General features: G+C 40.6%; 2 protein-coding genes across 7 annotated transcripts in view; one reads left to right on the plus strand and one right to left on the minus strand.

Annotated features, from left to right (window-relative positions):
- The window catches only part of RAD51B (RAD51 paralog B), a 597,782-nt gene extending 589,749 nt beyond the window's left edge, over window positions 1–8,033 (minus strand). For all 5 annotated transcript variants that reach the window (XR_008661707.1, XR_008661708.1, XM_055304408.1 and 2 more), the window contains exons 1-3: window positions 7,969–8,033; window positions 4,859–4,968; window positions 3,690–3,803 (exon numbers count right to left, since the gene is read on the minus strand). Coding sequence is in view for 3 of the 5 variants with exons in the window: in XM_055304408.1 (XP_055160383.1) it covers window positions 3,690–3,803; window positions 4,859–4,942 (198 nt within the window). In the remaining 2 variants the exon portion in view is untranslated. The remainder of the gene's footprint in view (window positions 1–3,689; window positions 3,804–4,858; window positions 4,969–7,968) is intronic.
- A 1,465-nt stretch (window positions 8,034–9,498) lies between these two features.
- ZFYVE26 (zinc finger FYVE-type containing 26) overlaps window positions 9,499–24,000 on the plus strand; it is a 62,626-nt gene continuing 48,124 nt past the window's right edge. The window contains exons 1-11 of one of the 2 annotated variants that reach the window (XM_055304013.1): window positions 9,499–9,577; window positions 10,064–10,340; window positions 12,096–12,174; window positions 16,044–16,133; window positions 17,277–17,799; window positions 18,187–18,317; window positions 18,902–19,066; window positions 19,197–19,285; window positions 20,410–20,573; window positions 21,980–22,183; window positions 23,213–23,824. In XM_055304013.1, the coding sequence (XP_055159988.1) occupies window positions 10,147–10,340; window positions 12,096–12,174; window positions 16,044–16,133; window positions 17,277–17,799; window positions 18,187–18,317; window positions 18,902–19,066; window positions 19,197–19,285; window positions 20,410–20,573; window positions 21,980–22,183; window positions 23,213–23,824 (2,251 nt within the window). In that variant the 5' untranslated portion in view covers window positions 9,499–9,577; window positions 10,064–10,146. Of the gene's footprint in view, window positions 9,578–10,063; window positions 10,341–12,095; window positions 12,175–13,358; window positions 13,438–16,043; window positions 16,134–17,276; window positions 17,800–18,186; window positions 18,318–18,901; window positions 19,067–19,196; window positions 19,286–20,409; window positions 20,574–21,979; window positions 22,184–23,212; window positions 23,825–24,000 lie in introns of those variants that run through there. The other variant, XM_055304014.1, reaches the window with a different exon arrangement.

Genomic DNA, 24,000 nt, shown 5'->3' on the forward strand with positions numbered 1-24,000 from the left:
ATATCAAATCCAAGGCTCTTCTGCTTCTGTGAAGATCTAGGAAAACCAGCATATTAATATTTATAGGACATAAATGTGCCCACTGCTATCTAATCTCACCTATTAAATTCTTAAATCAGTTAAACCATGGATTATCACCTTTTCTAAGTCTATACTCAAGGCATTAAAAAAATTGGAAAAGCTACAGAAGAAAAAGTCTTGTGGCATTTGGTATGCATCAGATTTAGAAATATCTAAGTATCGTCCACAATATATCATCAGACTGATGCCAGACAAGTGGGTCTGGGGACATTTTATCAAACATGTAAAGGCTGCCCATTCTGTTAACATTAAAATACTTCCTTTGCAACTGTAAGTACAGTCATCACTAGAATAGATTTAGTGACACATATTTAAAAAAAGACTAAAATGAACAAACAGAATCAGACTTCAGAAATGGCAGTATGTACATAAATGAAACAAAAGGGAATATTTTGGTATGCCACTCCCCACCAGTTTTTCTTCTACTTTGATGGCTGCTGCTTCTCAGACACATCAGTATCTAATCTGATCTTAAAGTGTTGGCCTCTCTCAGGAGTTGGTGTTGGAAATGCCGATCTCATTATCGTATCTACACTGATGACTCCCAAATGCATTCTGCTACTACAGACCTCTCCTTCAGACTCCAGGTCCATGCAGTGAACTGCCTGCTTCACATCTCCACTCACTATTTCACAAGCACCTTACATTAAATAAGTACTAAATTAAATTCATGATCTGCCTCCCTCAAGCCTGATCCTCTTACAGCATTCCTCATCTCAGGAAGTGGCACTACCCAGTTTGCCAAAACAAAAATCAAGGAATCATCTATCACTTTCCTGTTTCTCACCACCACCCATAAGCAAACAATCATCAATCCTATTCATTCTACCTCCTAAATATCTCTCATCAACAACTGACATTATGCCATCTGCACAGATACTACGCTAATAATCCATGTCATAATCACTTTCTGTCTGGAATACAGAAGTAGATACCTAATTGGTTTTCACAAATATTTTCCTGCTCCTTTTCAATCATTTATCTATGTTCAAGACTGCGTTTTTAAAAACACAGATTACACTCTTTTATGACTTTTTATTGCTCTAGGAATAAAGTTCAAAATCCTTTACAGGGTCTGCAGGCCCCATGATCTGACTCCTGCTTACTTCTTTATCTCCAAGGCCAATCTGCCCCTCACCGTTATGTTCCATTCGTTTCACCCTGATTTTACTGCCAGGTAAGTGCTCTTCTTCTCCTCACAGGGCCTTTGCACTTCCTGATCCCACTGCCTGCAGACTCCTCCATTCTCACCTCCTTCCCAACTTTGCCTATATCTCCCCTATTTTATATTTCTGTTGCCTTTATCATATCGTTTTTATAAAATCCACATGAATATTAGAAGTTTTAATTGAAGTTTCTTCTTCAGGTAAATATTAGTCTTCTTCCATAACATTATAGTATGTTTTTAAATTAATATATTGGAAAGTTGGGGATCCCTGGGTGGCACAGCGGTTTGGCGCCTGCCTTTGGCCCAGGGCGCGATCCTGGAGACCCGGGATCAAATCCCACGTCGGGCTCCCGATGCATGGAGCCTGCTTCTCCCTCTGCCTGTGTCTCTGCCTCTCTCTCTCTCTCTCTGTGACTATCATAAATAAATTTAAAAAAAAAAATTTTTTTTAAAAAAGAGAAAATTAAAAAAAAATATATATATATATATATATAGGAAAGTTTGTGTTTTGCTACATAGTTCCATTGTTTTGTCTCCTTGGTTAATTGAAATTATTTTTTTAAATGTAATAGTTCTCATATATCAAAAAAAAAAAAAGGTTTTAGCTTCAGGTTTTAGTTAGTGTCACTTCCTAGGGGGAGCCCTTTGTGACCTCTGAACTAAGTAATGTACCCTGTTATTAAGTTTCAGAGCTTTTTGTACTTTTCCTTGATAGAACTTATCATTACTTCAAGCAACTAATTATTTACATTATTATATGTGTAATGTCTGACTTCTCCCACTAGACTGTAAGCTGCATGAGGGCAGGATGTTACCATGTTCACTACAATATCCCCAGAGTACCTAATACATGGCTGGCAATCAATAAATAATAGTTAAAGGAATATACAAATGAACAAAAAAATCTTCCCTGGAAAAATGGACTGAAGCTAATCCAATGTTTAAAATAAGATTGGAATCGACAGAATTTGATTCAGAATTCACAGGATGGAACTTCGAACAAAGGAGAAAGACAGCTTCTGAGCCAGTGTTTGGAATGGTATTGATATTGCGGTTGAAGTGGTTGCGGGAGTGGACACTAAAGGTGAATTTCCTGCAAATACTCTGGATTTTAATTCTCTAACTAGAAATATGCCACAGATATTGACCTAACCGAAGGACACACATCAAACTAAAACACTTTCTTAGTACTTTACAACCTTCAAAATAGCAACAAACTAATTTGAACCTGGTCACAGAATTATTCCTTACTATTTTAGCCCTCTTATTTCTCCCCTAAAAAAAGTGCGCCGTTCAAAGCTCTGAGGTCAATGACAAAGGTAAGACAGTGCCAATCCCTAACTCCAATTCTAATTCTTCTGACCACTCTGCATTTGATGTATTTTCCTAGATCACAAGCTAAATCTGAACAAAAGAAAATACTTTATCTATTCATTAACTTCAGAAGTTTCAAAAGACACTAACATCCATTCTTTCCAACTTCATAGAATTGAACTCCACTTTATTGCCCCTTGGTTACCAAATTTCAATATAAGACGTAAGATAAGTAATCTACAATCCATCCAAATAAATACATTTGCAAATCACTGAACAGACTTCTAGGCATCACATTCTGGGAAAACAAGATCTTGTCTACCATGCACTAAACCAATATGTTGAAAAGGTAAGTTATGAGACAGGAAGTATAAAATAATAGTACTACCTAATGAGGATTTGTTATAAAAGACTCTTCTCAGGACGAAGCAAAGTTTTTAGTATTATTTGTTCAATCAGTAAGCAAGCATAAATCCAATATGTGTACTCTGTGATGTAGACTAATGATGATAAGTTAGCATTACATAGACAGGGCATTCTAAAACTAGGAGTATATTATAATATAACTGTGAGGTCCACAAATCCTACCCAAACAAAAGACAAAGATGACCTTTTGAAATATTACTATTAGCTACACAGAAAAAACTTCCTGCTGCTTCCTCATTCCCATAATTATGAACTGTCTCCTGTAAGCTTATAAACTACATAAATTTTTCACATATATTCTCATGAAAGGACTAACTCAATGATGTGCGAGTCAATATTTTTGAGGTGTTCATCTCTATTTTTGATTTTGCCTCATCCCAAAAGAGATTTTAATTTTTTTAAGATTTATTTATTTATTTTAGAGAGAGAGAGAGTATGCACATGCATGTGTGCATGCAGGAGGGGGAGGCAGAGGGAGGGGGGAGAGAGTCTCAAGAAAACTCTGCAGACTCTGCACTGAGTGGAGCCCAATGTGGGGCTCAATCTCATGACCCTGAGATCATGACCTGAGCCCAAACCAAGAGTTAGTCACTTAACTGAATGCACCATCTAGGCACTCCTTAAAAAAGATTTTAATGAGATAAAGAATCATCTCAAAATAAAAATCATAATCAAATTATAATAAAATACACATATATACCGTTTGCATCTTTGGAGCACAGGCCCTGCTCACCATACACAGAAGTTCATGGACACCTTTATAACAAAGGCCAGTCATCTTCATAAGTTCCAGTGGGGAAAGACATAAAAAGTCCTAAAAAGACATAAAGAGACTATTTTAAACATATACGTGCAACAAAGATACTGGAATTAAAAGGAAATTTTCAATGGACACCGTCCATGTGTAGATAAAGCATAACTTGTTGTAGATCAAAGACTTGTATGTTTCTTATAGTACTTCCCCCCAAATATGCCTTAACTGAAAGATATGATGCCATAAACTTAACTAATTCTCCAATGTAGTTAGCATACACCAAATAACATCACATAGCAGCAGCCTCCAACCCAAGTGTATATGAGCACTGCCCTGTGTTAGAGTTTGGGCACAAACAAACACCAGAAAGTGTCAGGTTGAAATAGGTTTCTTGCTAAGCTGTAAGATCATTCAGAGGAAGTATTTAATAATTGAGACAATGAAACTGACTATAGAATTAAATGTTAAATCTCATACTTTTAAGAGTATTTCTAAGCATGAACATGAGGATTATTAAATGTATAACAGAGGAAATAGAAATACCATCAACACACAAAGCAATTTTTAAAAATTGCAGCATACTCTGAAAATCTGTCTTATTAAGGATTAAATCCTAACACAAAACCTTATTTAACCTCCTAAGAAGGAAGTTCACTAGTGTGCTTAAAAATGCAACATCTGCTCTATCCATTTCTCTCATTCATTGATAGGAAAATGATTCGTTAATTTATCTGGCTTGCAAGAGATATTATCCATTTTGAATACTATCTCCTCATTTGAGTCCTCTCATATAACTGCAAACATTCTTTCAAGTGGACGAAAACTTCTCTAGAATCCCAAATAAATGGCATGCGTATACTTCACATTATGCTGTAAGTATTCACCCCCGATCCGAAATGGAAACATATTGGAATCTGGATAAATGAAGTCACATTTGGAAATACAACCTCAGTGGTCTATTATTTTTTTTTTTTTTTGGTCTATTATTTTAAATTGGCTTCTGAAGAAGCACTATCATTCATCTTTTTATTTTTTTAGAAAGTTACATTTTCATTTTTCAGGCTTATTTTAGAGTTATTAAGGTTTCTCCATGAGAAAAAGTACATAAGTTTTACCTGACAGGTAACAATCTGATATCTGGTCAGACGGTCACACAGCTCTTGTGATAAACCCACTCGTCTGAGCTTCCTGCTACTCATGGCTTCGGATGCAGCGAAAAAGAACCCTGGAAAGCATTGGAAAAGAATATAAGCAATAGTAGACAGGCTATCCAAAACACTCTACAAAATAAAAAAAGTCTTCAAACTTCTCCAGTTGCAAAATGAAATGTATAGTTTTTAAAATATTACTAATAAAGGAAGGCTACAGAATCTAAATGTCTACCAAACATGCACAAAGAAAAACAAGACAATGTAAGAATGTACATTTCCCACAATTCTTTGATATTTCTTATATGAATATAAAGCTACCACTTCACATTTGTATAGCATCTTAAGATTTTCAATGCATTTTAAAATTTTATTTGGATATATAATTAACCTTCAGGGAATACTTCCAAGCAGCACTCCTTAGAAAGTCTTTACTTTCATTGCACTGTAATAATAAATTTACTGTGCACCTACTATGTACCAGGCACTGTTTCAAAGCTTTACTAAATTATCACATTTAATCTTCTCAACAGCCCTATCTAGACATTTGATTATTGATCCAATTTTTACCCATGAGAACACTAAAACCTGGAAATGTTAACTATTTCATTATCACCAATAAAAGCAATGGTGGATCCAGAATTTCAACTCAGGAAGTCTGAAACTCTAAGGCTTATCCGCTCAACCATTACATCCTACTACAAGTCCATAATCATATTTAACCTCTCCTTTTTCTATGAGGCAGAGTAAATCTCCGAATCAAATGAGATTATTTCAGGTCTTATTTACAACCTGAAATTGTTTTTTATTGTCTTAGCTGCTCACATTCTCACATGCAACTAAATTTCACTCTTCTTGTTGAACCTCACTATGGCTAAGAGGCTCATGAAATATTTGCCTTCAAAGAACTAGAACATAATCTCCAATTCCTTTCATAATGCATGCAAAGGAGAGGCTGAGATGGCAAGATATGCTCTGGATATAGTAGTACAAGAAACTCTTTGCTGTTCAGGGGAAAAAGCAAAATACTTATCAGAAGAGGGGTGACATTTTGAAACAAAAGTACAGTCCTAAGAATGTAGATACATGTTTATTTCCAATACCATGGTCCAAATTCCTACATAACATCTACATTCTCTCAAATGAACCCTCTCCCCCCTGCTCTCTTTCTCACATTCACCTGTACTTGCACACATACACACACACTTCCCAAACACAAAATATATCCCGCTCATTTCTCTCAGTGGGAATTTGTCAGTATTGATTTGTTTCTCAAATAATTAACCAAGTGATACCTGCTGTATCATTTCCTAGTGTCTTTACGAATCAGGGAGTTCTGGGCAGTAACACCATTTAGACTGATAAATTCAATCAAAAAGGAGAACCCAAACTACCTGAACTTTAACAATACCAACTCTGCTATCACAGCCTTATTAGGGCCACTCCCATCATTAGCCTGCACTATTGCACACTGCCCTGGGTATTCCCTGAATCATTAAAAAAAAAAAAATCATTAATCTGCTCCTTCTGCAGACACTTCTTAATCACACACTCTGCTGAGCCCCAGGGTAAGAGAATCAATTAAGCATATTCCCGACCCTTTGGGAACTCACAGTAAAAGGTGAAAAGATGTGTATACACAAATAATTACAGTCATGCAGTAAGTCTGTCATTGGCATTTAAAGGTGTTATGGAAGTGGACAGAAAGAAATATCAAACTGGTCTGCAAAAATCAGGTCAGTGCCACAGATCCTGCGAGAGATAGCCACCTAAAAATTTCCTCCAAACCTATCACTGTCATCCTTTACAACTACCCATGGAACCATTAGACCATGGGATAAATTCCACAGTTAAGACCGCATGAAGCCCCTTCACCAAATGGTCTCTCACTTCCCTCTCAGTCGTACAACTGATTGCAAGGCCTAGATCCTGGTCTTGTTGGCAGCTACTTCACCCCCTGGTGTTTGTTTCCTCATCTGTAAAACAAGGGTAATTCAAATATCTACCTCATTAAGAATGTAGTGAAGGTTAAAGGATTTGGATGGCGCCTGACACACATAGCTCAAGGTTAACAATCATTAACACTACCAATGATGTGTTGATTCAGCAACACATCATTTGCCGCCTCACTCATCTGCTCTCCAGCTGTAATATGTTAGTAGGTCACATACACAATGGTCAGTCAGCCCCGACTCCCTGACTCTGACTCTTCTCCACGAAGCCTGCCGTCCGCCAGCTCACTCTTCCTCTCCAACGCTCTCACCATATTTTGCACATATTTATTGGATAACCTTATGAACGTATTGTCACAGCTCGTGTGGTTTTTTTTTCCCCCCACCAGACTTAAATGCCTGCTGTGTGTGTGCGCGTGCGCATGCCTGCACATGTAAACAGGGGCGAGGGAAGATGCTCTGTCCTGAAGACTGAAACCTTCCCTCCTCAACAAAAATCCTCACGTAAGAGGTTCAATGAAAACTGCCAAGTAACGATAATAGCTCATACTTATTGACCTCTTATTACGTGCCAAGTACTGTTTCAAAAGCTTCCACCAGATATTTTAACCTCCTTTTTCAGACTAAGGATACTGAGACATTGAGTTGAAAAACTTGTGCAAATTCTATCAGCTAGCAAATGGTTGAGTCCGCTTTCGAATCCAGAGATCAAACTCCAGGTTCCTCGCTTTAACTACGTCTTCTTCAACACCACCAGAAGGCGAGCGGACCCCAGACTTCCCTTAATGACGGGCTCCCCTGCCGAGACCCAAGCAGCCCGCAAATGGCAGAGGGGAGGTGGGCATCAAGAGGCCAAAAGGTCACCTAGAATCCCCTAAAAAGAACTTTTTCCAACAAGGAGCAGTGTCCCAGCATCCCCCACAAAGAAGGCCAGAAGCCCCCAGACTCGCGGCAGGGTTCCTGTTAAGATGCGTATAGGCCTAAGGAGGAATGTACTGGACCAAAGAGAGATTCTCGGCTATCCTGAAATCCATAACACAAAGAGGGGCCCAAAGAAGGAGCAGGAAATAATGAGCGCACCCCCCATTTCCCCACAAACGCCCCCCACGCGAAACTTTCCAGTACCGGGTCTGTAGCATCCAACTTTCAAAGTTTCCCCCACCCCTCACGGTTCCCCGCGGAAAGCGCCGCAAAGCAACAACCCAAACGCTGATTGGGTCGTCGCCCTGGAGGAATATCCAATCAGAGGCAGGAAGAGTCCCGGGTGGGCTCCACTGCTTGCTGGGAATTGTAGTTCACACTATAATCGGTCAATGAGTTTCGGATAGTGTCTCCATACAGTGATGATCAAAATCCTGTAGAGGATCATCAGCTATGAGAGAATGAAGCCAGGAAAACCTTGCTTGGAATGGTCCCTTTTCTTTCTTTTGTCACTTCATTTATGAAACGTGTAACGGACCAAAGAGACATGTTAGTTCTCAGGGAATAAAGAATCCCCCAATGGTAGAAGAGGTTCTGAAAGAGGACTTGGTTTTGTCTTTGCTTTTTAAGATTTTATTTATTCATCTGAGACAGCGCGCTCACAGGAAGAGGGGCAGAGGGAGAAGGAGGCTTCCCCCTAGCCAGGGAGACCAACGCGGGACTCCATCCCAGGACCCCAGGATCATGACCTAAGCCCAAGGCAGACCCTTAACCGCTGAGCCACCCAGGCGCCCCTGATTTGCTTTTTTAACCACACTTTGGTGGGAAATAGTTTGGGAAATGCTTAATTGCTCAAATTGAAAACACATAATGGGGCAATGTAAGAGTCTGTAGTTTAAGATCATGAAGGAAACCAAACAGAAGTTTCTGTGTAAAAGCAGCTGTGATAAGGAAGCTTAGTAAACTGTTGCTTTAAGACCAGTTTCAGGTAACATATTATATTTGCAAAAACTAGAATCACTATTGATTATATTATTATAGTAATATATTATTATTATTGTTATCTACACTATTATTTTTGCTCATTCTTTGCTCTCATCCCTGCGGTGCACACTATCTTATAATTTAGCCTACCTTATCCTAATTACTAGCCTGCACTCCTCAGAGGACTGTGAGCTCCTTGAGGACAGGGTCCGCAACCTATTCAGCCTATAAAGTAGGGCCCAGCACCCCGTTCAACGAACAATTGTTAGGTAAACAAGCAAATAAATTAGTAGAATTAGGCAGAAAATTGGAATTCAGGACGTAGGATTCTGGGATTATAAGAGAGCCCAAGCAGAAGAACAAAGGAGGAGGATCCAGATTTCCTTACTCTCGTATCCCCCAAGGCCTGGCAAAACACTGTCACTGGCTAGCACTTAGTAAAAGCTGACTTCAAATGCAGGGGAATTAAAAGAGAGAAGAGGAAAAAAAAAAATCAAGGGACACTGATATTCCTGCCACCTGCTCCGCCGAAAGCAAAACAAGGTGTCGAGCGGGGGTGTGGGGTCAAAACTGAGAGGAACCGTCCTCACAAGCTAGGTAGCTGATTTACTGGGTCCTAGTGTTCTCTATTCCGAAGAGCTCGCGTCACGTGACCCAAACAAATATGGCGCCTTGTTTGCATCGTCTCTCTATTGGCCAATAGGAGTAGCGGCGGTCATCGCCCCACCCCCACCCGGCCGTCGGGCAACCTCCCGAATGGGATCTATCACCTGACTCGGCTCAAACATGGCTGCGCTGGAAGCCCTATTGCTTTGGGTACCGGGTGCGGGTGAGTGAAGCCGCGCTAGAGAAAGCGGGGGCGCTCTCCACGACCTTTGTAGGGAGCGTCCGTCAGCCCCAATCCCCACGGTCCTCTAGCTCGGACACAGACTCTTCTGATCTTCACTCGTCTGCCTTAAGAGAGGGCGCAAACTAGGGAGGTTCCTACTGAATTTCTCATCCCTAAGGAGGCGACCACCTGGGGATTTGGAGTCGGAATGGGCGTAAAGTTAAGTGGGGAATATGAAAGTGGACTCGTGGGTCTGCACCACGAGCTAAAACGATCATTAAGGTTAAATCCTGGGTGCGTGTAGAGGGATGGGATCCACCCCTTGGGGGAAAGGTGGAACTCCTCAAAAAGAGTAACACGTCAAGTTAAACTTAAAACGATAATTAGGGAAGTAAGTCCCGCTTTTCCCAGCCGGGCTGGTAGTTACTAGTTTCTCTAATTAAGGTTCCTTCCGTTTCTCCTCACTGTGGTGTGTATTGTTTCTAGGAGGTGCTCCACGAATGAGAAAATTGACAATGTGTTCTGCGTAATTCATCTCTTTTTATCTCCCTGCACTCTGTGCTGGGAAAATGCATCATCCATTTGGAAAAGAGGAAATTGCTTCTCAGAAGCAACTTTTTGGGTTTTTCTGTGAGTGCCTTCGCAGAGGAGAATGGGAGCTGGCTCAGGCTTGTGTACCTCAACTACACGAGGCACAGGGGGATATCCCAAAAAAGGTGGAAGATATACTTCAGGCACTGGTGGTGTGTCCAGATCAGCTAAGGTAAGGGATGTCTCTTCATTCCAGCAGTCACAGGGCGGGAGACCAGGCCAATATTTGGGCCCTCACCTATGCTCTGAAGAATTCTCAGAGTGTATTTCACCTATGCTCTGAAAATTTGCCTGCCTCATACATATTTACTACTTAATCAGTATTGGTTTTGAATTATCATCTGCTACATTTAAGCCTGGCTAGTAGTGTGCCTGAAACCACCATTTCTTGATTATTATCATTAAAGTAGATGGTGGAACTGCATTGAAAAGCATTTTCTTTGCCTCCAGAAAAACAAACCCTGATCTTTTCTTGCCTATGCAATTGAAGATATTACAACTTTTTTTTTTAAGATTTTATTTATTTATTCATTATTCATGAGCCCAGGCAGAGGGAGAAGCAGGCTCCATGCAGGAAGCCCGAGGTGGGACTTGATTCCCCAGACTCCAGGATCAGGCCCTGGGCTGAAGGCAGCGCTAAACCGCTGAGCCACCCAGGCTGCCCCATATTACAGCTTTAAAAAGAACTGGAAGTTAATTCACTGAAAGCTTTTATTGTGAAATAATTATATAAATATTGTATTAAAAGCTACATAAGTTTTACATTCACAAAAAGTGCAAAAAAAAAGAGTACCCTTTACCTAGCTTCCCCCAGTTGTGGTATCTCATATATCTATTGTACAATGTCAAAGTCAGGAAATTGACATGGGTACATTTCTGTTGACTAGACTACAGACCTTATTCAGTTTACACTCCACTTTCTTAATGTGGATTTGTTAGTATGTGTGTAGTTCTATGCAATTTTATCCAGGTACAGAATCATGTAACTACCACTAAAACCAAGATACAGAACTCTTCCTTGCCACAAAAGAATTCCCTCCCTCCCTGGGAATACCTCTTTGTATTTGACCCCTCCTTGTACCCTGGCAACCACTGTTCTCTATCTGAATTTTTAATGAAGCTCTTCCTGGCAATGCTATTAACAGCTAGTGATATGATAATTAAAGGTGCTGTTTACTCTCTCCCTCACTTTACCTTACTTTGGCAGCTATATTGTTTTAGTACATACAGAGTAGAGACTTAAGTGATTCTTTTTTCTCTTTATTTTTTTCCCCTTATATTTGGGTTCTAGCCAGTTTGTCTAAATTACTAACTTCAAAGAAAGCCTTATGAATTCCATAACCCTGTTTTTAGCATAGATTTAAAAATAAAGTCTTATAAAGTATTTTTGTTCTTTAAAACCACTTGATTTGGGATCCCTGGGTGGCGCAGCGGTTTGGCGCCTGCCTTTGGCCCAGGGCGCGATCCTGGAGACCCGGGATCGAATCCCACATCGGGCTCCCGGTGCATGGAGCCTGCTTCTCCCTCTGCCTGTGTCTCTGCCTCTCTCTCTCTCTGTGACTATCATAAATAAATAAATAAATAAATAAATAAATAAAGCCACTTGATCCAGTTTCTCTTTTCAAGAATATACTTCAGGGAGCCTTGCCTTTATGGTTTTCTATGGATGTTATTTTGTTTAAAAATAATAGATTAGATAGGGAGGTGGAGTGAGACTTTTTTCCTTTTTTTTCCTTAATGAAAGCTGCTAGCTCTGTTCTGGTTTTATTGATCTATCATATACATTTAAAAATTTCTCGTTAGGACAATGTCTTGCCTGGTTAGGTTTAAAAGAAACTAAGCAGTGAAATCCAAGTCTTGGATCACAAAAGAGTAAAGGTCAGTAGAAACTCTTTGTTTAGAAATTCTTTCTTTTTACGTTTTTCAGATGTGGACAGGACATCAACCCTCAAAGATTAGCCTGGGTCTGGTTTCTTGTACTGGAAAAATGGTTCTCCCAGGAAAAGGTAAACAGGTTTATATTTATATTATATAGATGTTTTCCTGAGGCCAAGACTGAGAAAAACTTGGAAGTAGTTATAAGATTTCCTTTTCATCTCTTACTTCCTTTATTATGAGGTTTGTCATATTCCCCTTTCAGTATCAAGGGTGAGAATGGCTTAAATTTTTATTTTTGTCTCCTTACCTAAATTTACTCATTAATTTGCTAACATACATTAGCATATAAAACCATCTGAGATGATATCATGTTAAATACCATTGTGAATCTTGTGCCTGAACAGAACTTTGCAAAACTAAGTGAAAGTGACAAGACAGCAAATAAAGTATGAACCTCATAATACTGAACGCAATACAATAAGTAATGGAGAATAGGCTGAATTGAAACCTTGCTGTTCTTCCAAAAATCTCATTTTAATTAGTTCAGTGCAGTGAATACTAATAGATTTAAACCTCATTGATTAATAATTTAATAATCCACATGAATTAAACTAAACATTAACAGATATAAAAACAGAGTGAAAAAAAGTGAGCAAATTAATAATGAAAAGCTTATAACAAAGTGCTTTTTTTTTTTTAAGGCTGCCATTAAAAGCCTTTTTAAAAGTATGTGATACTTATCAGAAGTTGATATCCATTAGAGGAATTTCTCTGAGACAGTTTTGTATTAAGCCTCAGACTTGAAGATTTAAGTGAGGAACCTCTGACCCAGAAGAGAAGTAACTGGCCCAGGGACACACCATAAAGTTAGTTTGAAGAACTAGGGCTGGAACCAAGATCTTCTGACTTGAAGTCCCCAGTCTACTGGTTTTTCCACCTCCACATTACTTGAGGTGGCACTTAAAAGAAAGAAACCATAAATTCTGTTTTGTAAGTATCTATAATTCAGCCTAATTTTCTTTACTCCCCTTCTGTCATCAGAGTTAATTTTGCCTTCAGTTCCAGTTTTGCCTGACACTTCTTCACACAGCTGTTAAAAAAAATAACAGAAATTACTAATCTAAATGTATCTCATATGCAGGTTTTTGCTGTCTAAAAAAAGAAAAAAAAAGACCAAGAAATGACTAGCAAGAGAAGAGAGAGAAGCAAAATTTAAAAATAACTGACCCCAAGATGATTGAATTGGCTATAGTTTCAGATCTAAAAGGGAATTAGAATATTTAAAATGTCTTCGGAGAAGAAAAGAAAAAGTGTCTATTGTTATTGACTAAAAATCTGTCTAGTCCAAACATGGAACTTGTCAAACCAGATGAGCCTCCCCTCACTGAAGGGTAATTGTCTACTTCATGTCTGCTTTTTCTTTTTAAGATTTATTTATTTATTTTAGAGATGTGTGGGGAAGATAGGGGAGGCAGAGAGAGGGAAAAAGAGAATCCTAAGCAGGCTCCACATGGAGCCAGTCCCAGGGCTTGATCTCACAACCCTGAGATCATCACCTGAGCTTAAATCAAGAGTCAGATGCTTAACCAAATGAGCTACCCAGGCACCCCATTCATGGCTGCTCTATTGCTTATTTTCTGCATAGTTGTTCAACCAGACCAGGTGGTTGATTTCACTTTGGTGGCTCCTTTGCGCAAACTAAGAATTGTTCCTGTTTTTCCCAATATCCAAGACCATTTGGTCTTAAGGCTTCAGTGCCTCAGTTATTTAAACAGTTGTGGGAATGTTTTAAACTTTAAGCAAGGACCTCAATGATTTAACTCTTACAAGGACTAAGATTGCAATTCTTACAAGGACTTAGAGTAGTTCCACAAGGCCAGTCGCTATCCTGAGTGACCTTCATCTTGTAGGGGACTTGACTGCCTCTTCTTTTCCAGTCTCCCACCTTCTGCTAAAAACTTCCTTTTTAATTATTAGTTGAAACAGTGATTTCATTTTCCCTTTTCTTCATCCACTTTTGCCTTCTGCCTTTTTATCTTGCAGTGATTTATCTCTACAAGTGGAAGCATGTGTGCAAAGATTTAACTGCAGTGATGTTCACTGCCGCACTGCTTCTAATAAAGCTGGAAACAACTCCTATGTCCACAGTACTGGACTGGCTAATCTATTTGTAAAATACCATGCCACTATTAAAATTATGTGGTAAATGAACTTTCGGTGACATGGAGGGATGTCATACTCTGCTACATGAAAAAACATTTTAGAAAACTATGCATTTGGGATGCATGAATAATTTGGGATGCAGTTATTTATGACCCTGCATGTGCATAAAGCAATTTCACTAGTAACTAGTAACATAATTATAAACTAAGGAATCTTTAAGATTCTAGATTAAAGTCCTGATGTCTTAACCAGACTTTGTTCTTTATCAGGCACCTGCTGTCTGGACATCTTATCTATTCCTTCCTCTTAGTCTTCAATAGAAGTAGTTAACTTTTAGCCTTCCAGCATGAATTTTCTCCACTGACTTCTAATCGCAAGCATTATATAAGCATTCAGGTGGCATAAGTGCATTAAGGAAGGACATGATAAAAAGAAATAGGATTTTGCACCAAGTACACACTAGACCATGTTAGTCTCTGATACAGTGAGAATAGAGAAAGTGTGATCTTGTGTTCTAAACCGTGCCCCTCCCCCCACAGTCTTGCAGATGCTTCTTGCTTGAGATAGGAGACCTTAAAATAAAATATAACTCCTGGAACCTTTAATCAGCCATGTGATTTACAGGTGTCTATAATTTAAAGCATTGTTGGGGTACCTGGGTGACTCAGTCACTTAAGCATTGGACTCTTGATCTCACCTCAGGTCTTGATCTCAGAGTCGTGAGTTCAAGCCCCACGTTGGGCTCTACACTGGGTGTGGAGCCTACTTAAAAAATAAGTAAAGAAAAAATAAAGCAGTGTTTGTTAGGATTTGTCCTAGATTTTACTCTTATTTATATTTGTGTCTGGAGAAGGAGAAACTATAATTTTAGTTTTAAGAACTAGGTGAAGGCAAGTTATTGTGAAACAAGCAGGTCCAAGAAGAGTCCAGAGTTCTTTCCTTCATATATCAGTTTCCTCTGATGGTATGTCTCACTAACAAATATTTGGTGAGATCACTTTTTCTTTTTCATGCTTGAAATAATTGGAAAATAATTCCTAACCATTTCATTTTTAATAAAATATATGCTCAAGGTACAGGTTTGTTTGCTTTAGAGATTAAACAAAATTTTTTTAAATGTGTTAAAATATGGCACACAGTATCTGGCACATAGTGTTTAATAAACATTAGGTCCCTTCCTCTTTCGTTTTCCAACTTACAGTGAATACCAAAAAACCAAGGTTTGGACCAGAAGAGGATCAAGTGGGTGGTACCCTCCCAGGCTTACTCATAACTGGGTGTTTGGACACTGCAAGGGAGATTCTTGGAAAAAAGACTTCATGTAACAGAGAAGTCACATGAAATGAACAAACCTTGGAATTTGAGGCTTATCCATGTGGGATTTAAATATTAGTATTTAAGAGGGATATGCAAAAAAAATAAAAATAAAAAAAGAGGGATATGCATCCAAGTTTAGCTGTTTTTGTTTATAAAGAAAAGTATCTCAAGATGCCTGGGGTGGCACAGTCAGTTCGGTATCCAACTCTTGGTTTCAGGTCAGGTAATGATCTTATGGGTTATGAGATCGAGCCAGGTTTTGCACTCAGCAGAGTCTGCTTGAAGATTCTCTGCCTCTGCCCCTCCTCCCCCTTGTGCACACTCTCTCTCTCAAATAACAAATCCTTTTTTAAAAAGAAGAAAAGTGTCTCAAACATATACAGAAATTTAGGGGTTAAAAGTACTTTATCTTAGAGAAACAGCAAAAATAAGACTAACTGGAGAGAAATATTTGCTTATTATTTGTTAAGTAAAGCGTATATCTATTCTTTATGCTTCTTTCTTACGATTTTTCTAGAAATTACTCCCAGGTGTTTTTCGGAGAAAGCTTGAGTTTCTGTTATTATCAGAAGACTTCCAATGTGACATTCCAGAGGATATCTTCAAGGTGAGAGAGGGCTTGGGAGCCATCTGCTGAGGGTTATAGTCCCTCAACAAGCCCAGCTTGTAACTGATGACATTGGCCAAGACCAGGTTGGTTGAGGTCCTTCTAAAGGAGAGGTCAGAATTATAATAAAGCATACCTGATTTTAGAATTCTTAGAGTTGGATTGTCTGGAAGTACTAAGTATAACTGGGGATTAAAGGAGTTTTTTTCATTCCACGTAAAATAAATATATAACTTAGATTTAAACTTGATATTTGAATTTTTCACCACTAGATCATAGGGAGTATAAAGGGAGAAAGGAAGTGGTATTTGTTGAATACCTCTTCTATAACAGGTGCATTGAATGTGATAATTCTCACAATAACCTTCTGGGGACAGATTCAAACTAAGTCTTAGCCATATCTATACTTAAGTGCCTAATGTGTGGCCTGAGGGCTGGTACAGATTTTCTTCATGACCTGACCACCAGCTAATTAAAGACATATTAACAGTAGGATTTAGGGTAGGAACTTTTCATTTGTATAGGTCAAGGAATCATGACCCTGTGACCACCTTGGAGGCAGTTAATGAAGAGCATCCCTGAGCATTGTCCATGAGCATGATGCTAAAGCATGGGAAATCACCTACTTCCCCATCCAGCTTTCTCCCTCTACACTAACCATGCAAACAAATTATAGGCTATAGAAGTTCTTGCCTTCACCGGCTTACCACCTAGTTGGGGAAGAAAAGACTAATACACACATGCCACAATTATGGACTAAACCAGATGGTATGAATTTTGAGTACTTTGAAAGCCCAGTAAAGAAAGAGAGTTATGTGGGTTGAAGGTATCTGGGAAGGTTTTAAAGGATGAGGAATGGGCTATACCTCAAAGATGGAACCCCTAGGCAGTTGAGCTCTCTCTTTGCCTCCATCTCTTCATTTGTAAAATGAGGATAATATTAGCATCTTCCTCTTAAGGTTGTCGTAAGGATTAATTTAACTTGATTTTTCTATGTAAAGGACTCAGCACAAAGTAACTATTACAAAGTGTTTGCTACTGCTCCTATTATATACACACTGAAAAGAGGAAAACATCAAGGCATATGAATGATAACATCCTAGACATGCTCACCTTGAATCCCTTGCTTCATCCTCTGTTTAGGAGTTATATGAGGCCTTAGCTCAAGATACAAGAGGCCCTATGCTTGACGGAAATCAGAGGCGGGAGAGCTGGACTCCTCGACTCAGCTCAGAAGCTGTCTCTGTGCTCTGGGATCTTCTGAGGCAGGCTCCCCAGCCAGCACAGGCCCTACTGGAGCTCCTACTCCAAGAGGACGATGGTACTGGCCTCTGTGGCTGGTCTCTGCAGAAGGCACTGGTGGACCTCATTCGAAGGGCACTTGAAGCTGTGCAGGGCCCTGCTGCTGGGCCCACTGGTATAGTAGATGCCATCTACAGAGCCCTGCGGAGTCTGCATTGCCCTGCAGAGCCACTTGGGGTCAAGCTACGTCTCCTGTGTGAGGAACTCTTGGAAGTCTGCAGGGCTGAGGGGAGTCCCCTGCAGGAGGAGCAGGTGCTCAGCTGCCTGCTACACAAGGCCGGACAGAGCCTGGTATCCCTGTACGGCCATACCTATGCAGAGAAAGCCACAGAAAAGTCAGTGAAGGCCATACCCTCGGGAAAAGGTGTGTGCTCTTTGCTGCTGCTTCTTGCATTTTGGTAATTCCACTGTACCCAGCCTCTGAAGTTCCTCTAAACTGGTGCCTTCCAAGTTGCTCAGGAAATCTAGTGGAGAGGCTAAGCAAAAATAGTAAAGTGTTCTTTTGTAAAAGTACAGAGTTTGTAGTCCAAGATTGAATGATGGAAAAAATAAAGTAATAGCAATACCTAGAAAGAGCTTTTCAGAAACTAATGAGAGAAGTAAAAGTGTCTTTAAGATAAAAGTGTAGGAAGCCTGGCTTAAGTTTTTAGAAGAGTGAACTCTTACATCTGTTGGTTTTTTGAATGGGCTTTAGCTTAGGAAGGAAGAGCTCCCTATTCCCCAGTAACCTTGTGTGGTTTAATTTTTTTAGTCTCCCCTGATCATCTAGATCCTGAGCAGACAATGCTAGCCCTGTTCTCCAATCCTGACCCAACCCAGGCTTGGAAATCAGCCTATTTCTACTGCCTGAGCAACAGCAAGCACTTCCTTGAGCAGATCCTGGTAAGTCAAACTTACTCATTCTCCATCACAGAAGGACCCAGGGATTTTCTGTAGGCTTTTCCATTTCTCATTTCTCTCCCACTTGTTCTTTCCCAACATAAAGCAGTCTAATTAGCGGTGAGTCATTTGGTGTGTCCATCGGAAAGTCCCAGGGGAAGGGAGGCTCTGAGAACTAGTACCATTCATAATTAGAACTGCATTCGTTTTATATTCACCCTTTGGTGGGAACTAAGATTTTCATACATATAAGCTTTCTAGAAGGTATGAGGAAGAAAAGATGGTGGCAGCAATATGTTGCCTAGCTGACAGGGGACTTGAATTATTCTAACCTCCTTCTGGACCACAACTGAGCTTTAGTTTAATTCAACAAATATTTATTAACCTCTTCCTGTGTGCCATGTACTGTGCTAGGAGCTGGGGTTGTAACAAGTCAGTCCCTGCCTTCAGAGGGCTTACAGTCTAGTGTTTGTACTCAACTGGCCAATTCTGTCATTGTCTGACCTCTCCCTGCTTTACCATAAAGCTTCCTACGCTACTTAAAAAGCAGCAGGTAACCACCTACAGCAGCTTCCATTGGCTTATAGGTAACAGCACTAGCACTGCTGAAGGAAGAAGACTTCCCAAGTCTTGGCTGCCTACTAGACAGAGAATTTAGGCCTCTCAGTCGACTGCTTGTGCTCCTGGGCTGGACACACTGCCAGAGCCTAGCATCAGCCAGGAGGCTGCTCCAAACACTCCACAGGGCCCAGGTAACTCTCACTCTGCAGCGTGAGCTATGGGGATTCGAATTGAGGCAGAATACAGGGTCCTGAAGTGGGTCACAGCCTCTGACCCCAGGTGCCTTAGTCAGTGTCTCTTTCTTCTCCCATATCAACACAGGACCAAGGCTGTGACAAGCTCCTCAGGGATGCCTGTGATGGGCTGTGGGCTCACCTGGAGGTCCTGGAGTGGTGTGTACAACAGAGCAGGTATAGTCCTATCCAGCCAGCCCCCTTCCCCACTGTTGGATGGACTTGACCCCATGCTCTGCACATGTACCATTTCAGGTTCCTTCCACATTTATGTTTGAATTGACAGCATTGACTGATCATTCCAACTGTTAAACCAGGAAAGGAACGTAATTAATTATTACCATAGCCATAAGGTTATAACTAGAGGATAATTTGAGGATGACCGTGAGGAATGAAACAAAAGTTCACATTTCCTGAGCACTTTCTATCTGCCAGACATTGCTTTAAGCTCTTTCAGTAGGTGATTTCACTTAAGCCTCACAATCATTCTGTGAGATACATCCCGATCTTGTTCTAAGTGTAAAGGTAGGACAACTTAAGCCCAGAGGAGTTAAATAACATGCCTAAAGTGATATAGCTAGTAGATGTGGCCCACATTCTTAGGCCTGTGTTATCCTGGATCACACATTTAATCAACAACTGCCTCTTGCATTGTGTACAAGGCTGTGCTTCCCTGATAATTTAGCCTTAGATTTTTCTGAGATCCAGGTTCATGGTTTGTTCTTCATCCACTTCACCAGCACTTCCTAAAGTAGAGTAGGCAGAGGGGCAAGTGGTGGGGGGCCCTTACCTAAAGCAAAGCAGAGAACCGTGGGTCAGCTCTTAGCTGGGAAGAGTATGGGAATTAGGAAACCTGATCTGTAGGCCCTTTCTAGGTCCTTTCTAGACAAGTAGAGGTGACTTGATAGATGTACTCTCGGATGGTAAACAAAAGCTCTGCTGTGTCCTAGACCAACTAGAATTTAATGTTGAGGGAAGTGAAACCTGTGGTGTCATTGGCCAGAGAGAAAGAGCAAGAGGGATTCAAGATGGATTTTTCAGAGCACTAATATAAACTCTCTCTCGGGCAGCCCCGGTGGTGCAGCAGTTTAGCACCGCCTGGAGCCCAGGGTGTGATCCTGGAGACCCGGGATCGAGTCCCACATTGGGCTTCCTGCATGGAGCCTGCTTCTCTCTCTGCCTGTGTCTCTGCCTCTCTCTTGTTCTCTCTGAATGAATAAATAAATAAATCTTTAAAAAAAATAAAAAATAAATAAAAAATAAACTCTCTCTCTTTCCTACCTCTATATTTTGCCTTTCAGTGACCCTATACCAAAGAGAGATCTCTTGTGTCATTTACATGGTGGAGACAGCCACTCTGTGCTCTACTCTCTCCATCACCTTACCAACCTTCCAGCCCTCAGGGAGGAAGATGTTCTCAAGCTCTTACAGATGGTGCCAGCCAAGGACCCCCAGCAGGACCATGGTGAGTTGGCAAGGAATGACTTGGGCAAGCTTTCATCTTAGGACAGTCCTGCACCAGTTTATCTCAGCATAAGATTTATCTAGAAATGATCTGTCAAGGTGGGTGGTCCAGCAGGTGCCTACTAGATTAGCACCATTTGCCCCAGTCAGATTATGGGATGTAGGGACACTGTTCTCCTTTCTTGGTGAGGTATGGGAAATCCTACGAGAACAGTCCCATAGGAACCTTTGTCCTCATGGAACCTTCTCAGGAACCATTCACATACCTTCACCCCAATGAAGCAGAATTAGGACCTGCCCTCTGAGTTTACAGCATTTGCTATGGGCAGTATTTTCCATGCTTCATAAACTTCCTCCTAGCACATTCTGTGCTTCCTTTCCCTCCCATCTCTTCTGCATAATCTATTGAATAAATAAGTTTAGAAAAAAATACTTGCCTAAAATAATAACAAAGCCTGGTTTTAACCTTGGATCTCAGCTTAAAACTGAGCTCCACATTAACAAGCTCTTTTTAAAAAAAACTAAAAAACTAAAAAAATAAAAATAAATAAATAAATAAATAGATAGATAGATAAATAAATAAATATAAACAAGCTTTTTTTGGTGTCAAAAACACATCATAACAAAGCCAGAACACAGACCGGGGACACTTAGCTTTGAGAGAAATAAATGTTTCCTTATGGCAGTAGATGTTTCTCAACATAGATACTGCTTTGATTTACTTTTTATTATTATTATTTTTAAAGATTTTATTTATTTATTCATAGACACAGAGAGAGGCAGAGACACAGGCAGAGGGAGAAGCAGGCTCCATGCAGGGAGCCCGATGTGGGACTCGATCCCGGGTCCCCAGGATCACACCCCAGGCTGCAGGCGGCGCCAAACCGCTGCGCCACCAGGGCTGCCCTGATTTACTTTTTAAAAGAACCTACTGCTAACTGGAAAACCAGTTTTCTACATTCTGTTTATTTTTTTAGGGAAAGTAGGCAATCTGTTTACCAAATTTCCTAAAGGAACTAGAACACTCTTTTTTCACATACAAGTACAAAAAAGGTAGACTAAACATTAACTTGACAAAAAAAAAAAAAAAAACATTAACTTGACATTTTAATTTTTTTTAAAAAGGAAAACCGATATTTTAAGAAACATAAGGGAAAGCCTTGTTAAATAGCCATGAGGGCTATAGTGAACAGCCACGTAGAGGGGAGGTGGGTGGGAACAGAAAACAGGGGCTGCATGTTGGTGTTGAGTGGAGGAGGGGCCCAGGCCGTGTGCAGGCCAAACTGACAACAAGGAGAAAGTGTGAGAATCTGAGCCTAAAGAGCAGTATGTCTTTGCTTTGGCCATGCTTGTAGCCCTGTCTGAGAGACCTGGCTCTGAAGTTCTGCCTATTTCTCTATAATTCAGATTCAGCTGAAGCCCTAGTCCCAGAGCACCTGAGCCGGTGTCAGAACCTGACACTCTACCAGAGCTTCTGTGCCATGAAGTATGCCATTTATGCCCTCTGTGTGAACTCACACCAGCACTCCCAGTGCCAGGAATGCAGAGACAGAGCTTCAGAGGACCTGGCCATGGCTGCAGAGCCAGCAAATGATTCTCTCTCCTCCCCAGGTACACTTCTCTCTACCACCTATCCCAGATGTAAGCTGGTAACAGCCTATCCAGTGAGTTCTTCATGGAATTGGGAGGTGGCCTTGGTTTTCTTATGCCTGGGCATAATTTCATCCATTTATCAGCCTCCATGAATCAAAAGGACATGGAGAAGACAAGTGATTTGCCTAAGTTCTAATGGAGTCTGATCCCTTAGTGCGGTATTTTCTAAATGCTTCTTTTTTAACTACAACCCGCAATGAAAATAACATTTCACATAGCACTTCTGTTTGTACTTAGGTATGTAATTTGCATTATATATATATGATAATATAAACTAGTTATTTAATTATATTTATATGATATATATATAATTATATTTATATGATATATAAACTAAGTTTTTTGTTTTTGTTTTTTAAGATTTTATTTATTTATTCATGAGACACCCAGAGAGAGAGAGAGGCAGAGACACAGGCAGAGGGAGAAGCAGGCTCCATGCAACAAGCCTGACATGGGACTCAATCCCAGGACTCCAGGATCACACCCTGGGCTGAAGGCGGCGCTAAACTGCTGAGCCACCCAGGCTGCCCTATAAACTAAGTTTTATTTTTTTTATTTTTTTTAAATTTATTTATGACAGTCACACACACAGAGAGAGAGAGATAGAGAGAGAGAGAGAGAGAGAGGCAGAGACACAGGCAGAGGGAGAAGCAGGCTCCATGCACCGGGAGCGCAATGTGGAATTCGATCCCGGGTCTCCAGGATCCCACCCTGGGCCAAAGGCAGGCGCCAAACCGCTGCGCCACCCAGGGATCCCTAAACTAAGTTTTAAAGAAACAGTATTTACCCTTCCAAATGGAGCATTTATATATGTGTGTGTGTGTGTGTGTGTGTGTGTGTGTGTGTGTGTGTGTGTATCTGACTATAACTGCTTCCCTTAGTCATTAAAAAATAAATGAGTTAAAATTAAGAGAATGTTTGAGTCTGGCAAGTTTATAATGTTTGCATTTTCTCTCTTTCTCTGACCTCTTATATGTGTTTCTTTAGGTGCTTCAGATCTCTTTTCAACATACCTAGCCAGATGTCAACAGTATCTGTTCAGTATTCCTGACTCTTTGTGCCTGGAACTTCTAGAAAACATCTTCTCATTGCTCCTCATCACGTCTGCCGATCTTCACCCAGAGCCTCACCTGCCCGAGGACTATGCTGAAGATGATGACGTCGAGGGGAGGGGCTTTTTGGTGTTGAGGTCACCATCAGAGAGCCCTCAGCACACAGAACAACCTGAGAGGAAGTCAGAACAGGGTTGCCAGGGAGTCCCCAGCAGCCTTCCTAATATAGTCCCAAGCTGTCTGAAGACAGAGCCAAAAAATAGTTCCCCAGGGCCCCATGGCCACAGCTTTTTGGACCTAAAGCACTTTACTAGTGGTATCAGCGGGTTCCTGGCTGATGAATTTGCGATAGGGGCCTTCCTCAGGCTTCTCCAGGAGCAGCTGGATAAACTCACCAGCCATGATCCCCCTGAGAAGCCAAAGCTGCTAGAAGGCCAGAGCTGCTCAGGAAGCAGAGATGGACTGCAGAGCCGCCTGCACCGGTTTTCCAAGGTTCTCTCTGAGGCCCAGTGGAGATACAAGGTGGTAACAAGCAACCAAGGCTCAGGTGAGAGGAGATGGAGAGCTGGTGGGTCCCAGAAGTGAGGAGGTTAAAAATGACAGGAATGTAGGAGAACGAGTAATGTAGGAGTCACACCTTAACTTCTGGCATATAACCATAGCAACCAGTGTCAGAAACCTAAGAGCCAGTTCAGATCTTCCCCTACCTGTTATCCCAGGAGG

Source organism: Nyctereutes procyonoides, unplaced genomic scaffold (genome assembly GCF_905146905.1).
Source record: "Nyctereutes procyonoides isolate TBG_1078 unplaced genomic scaffold, NYPRO_anot_genome, whole genome shotgun sequence".
Lineage (NCBI taxonomy): Eukaryota > Metazoa > Chordata > Mammalia > Carnivora > Canidae > Nyctereutes > Nyctereutes procyonoides.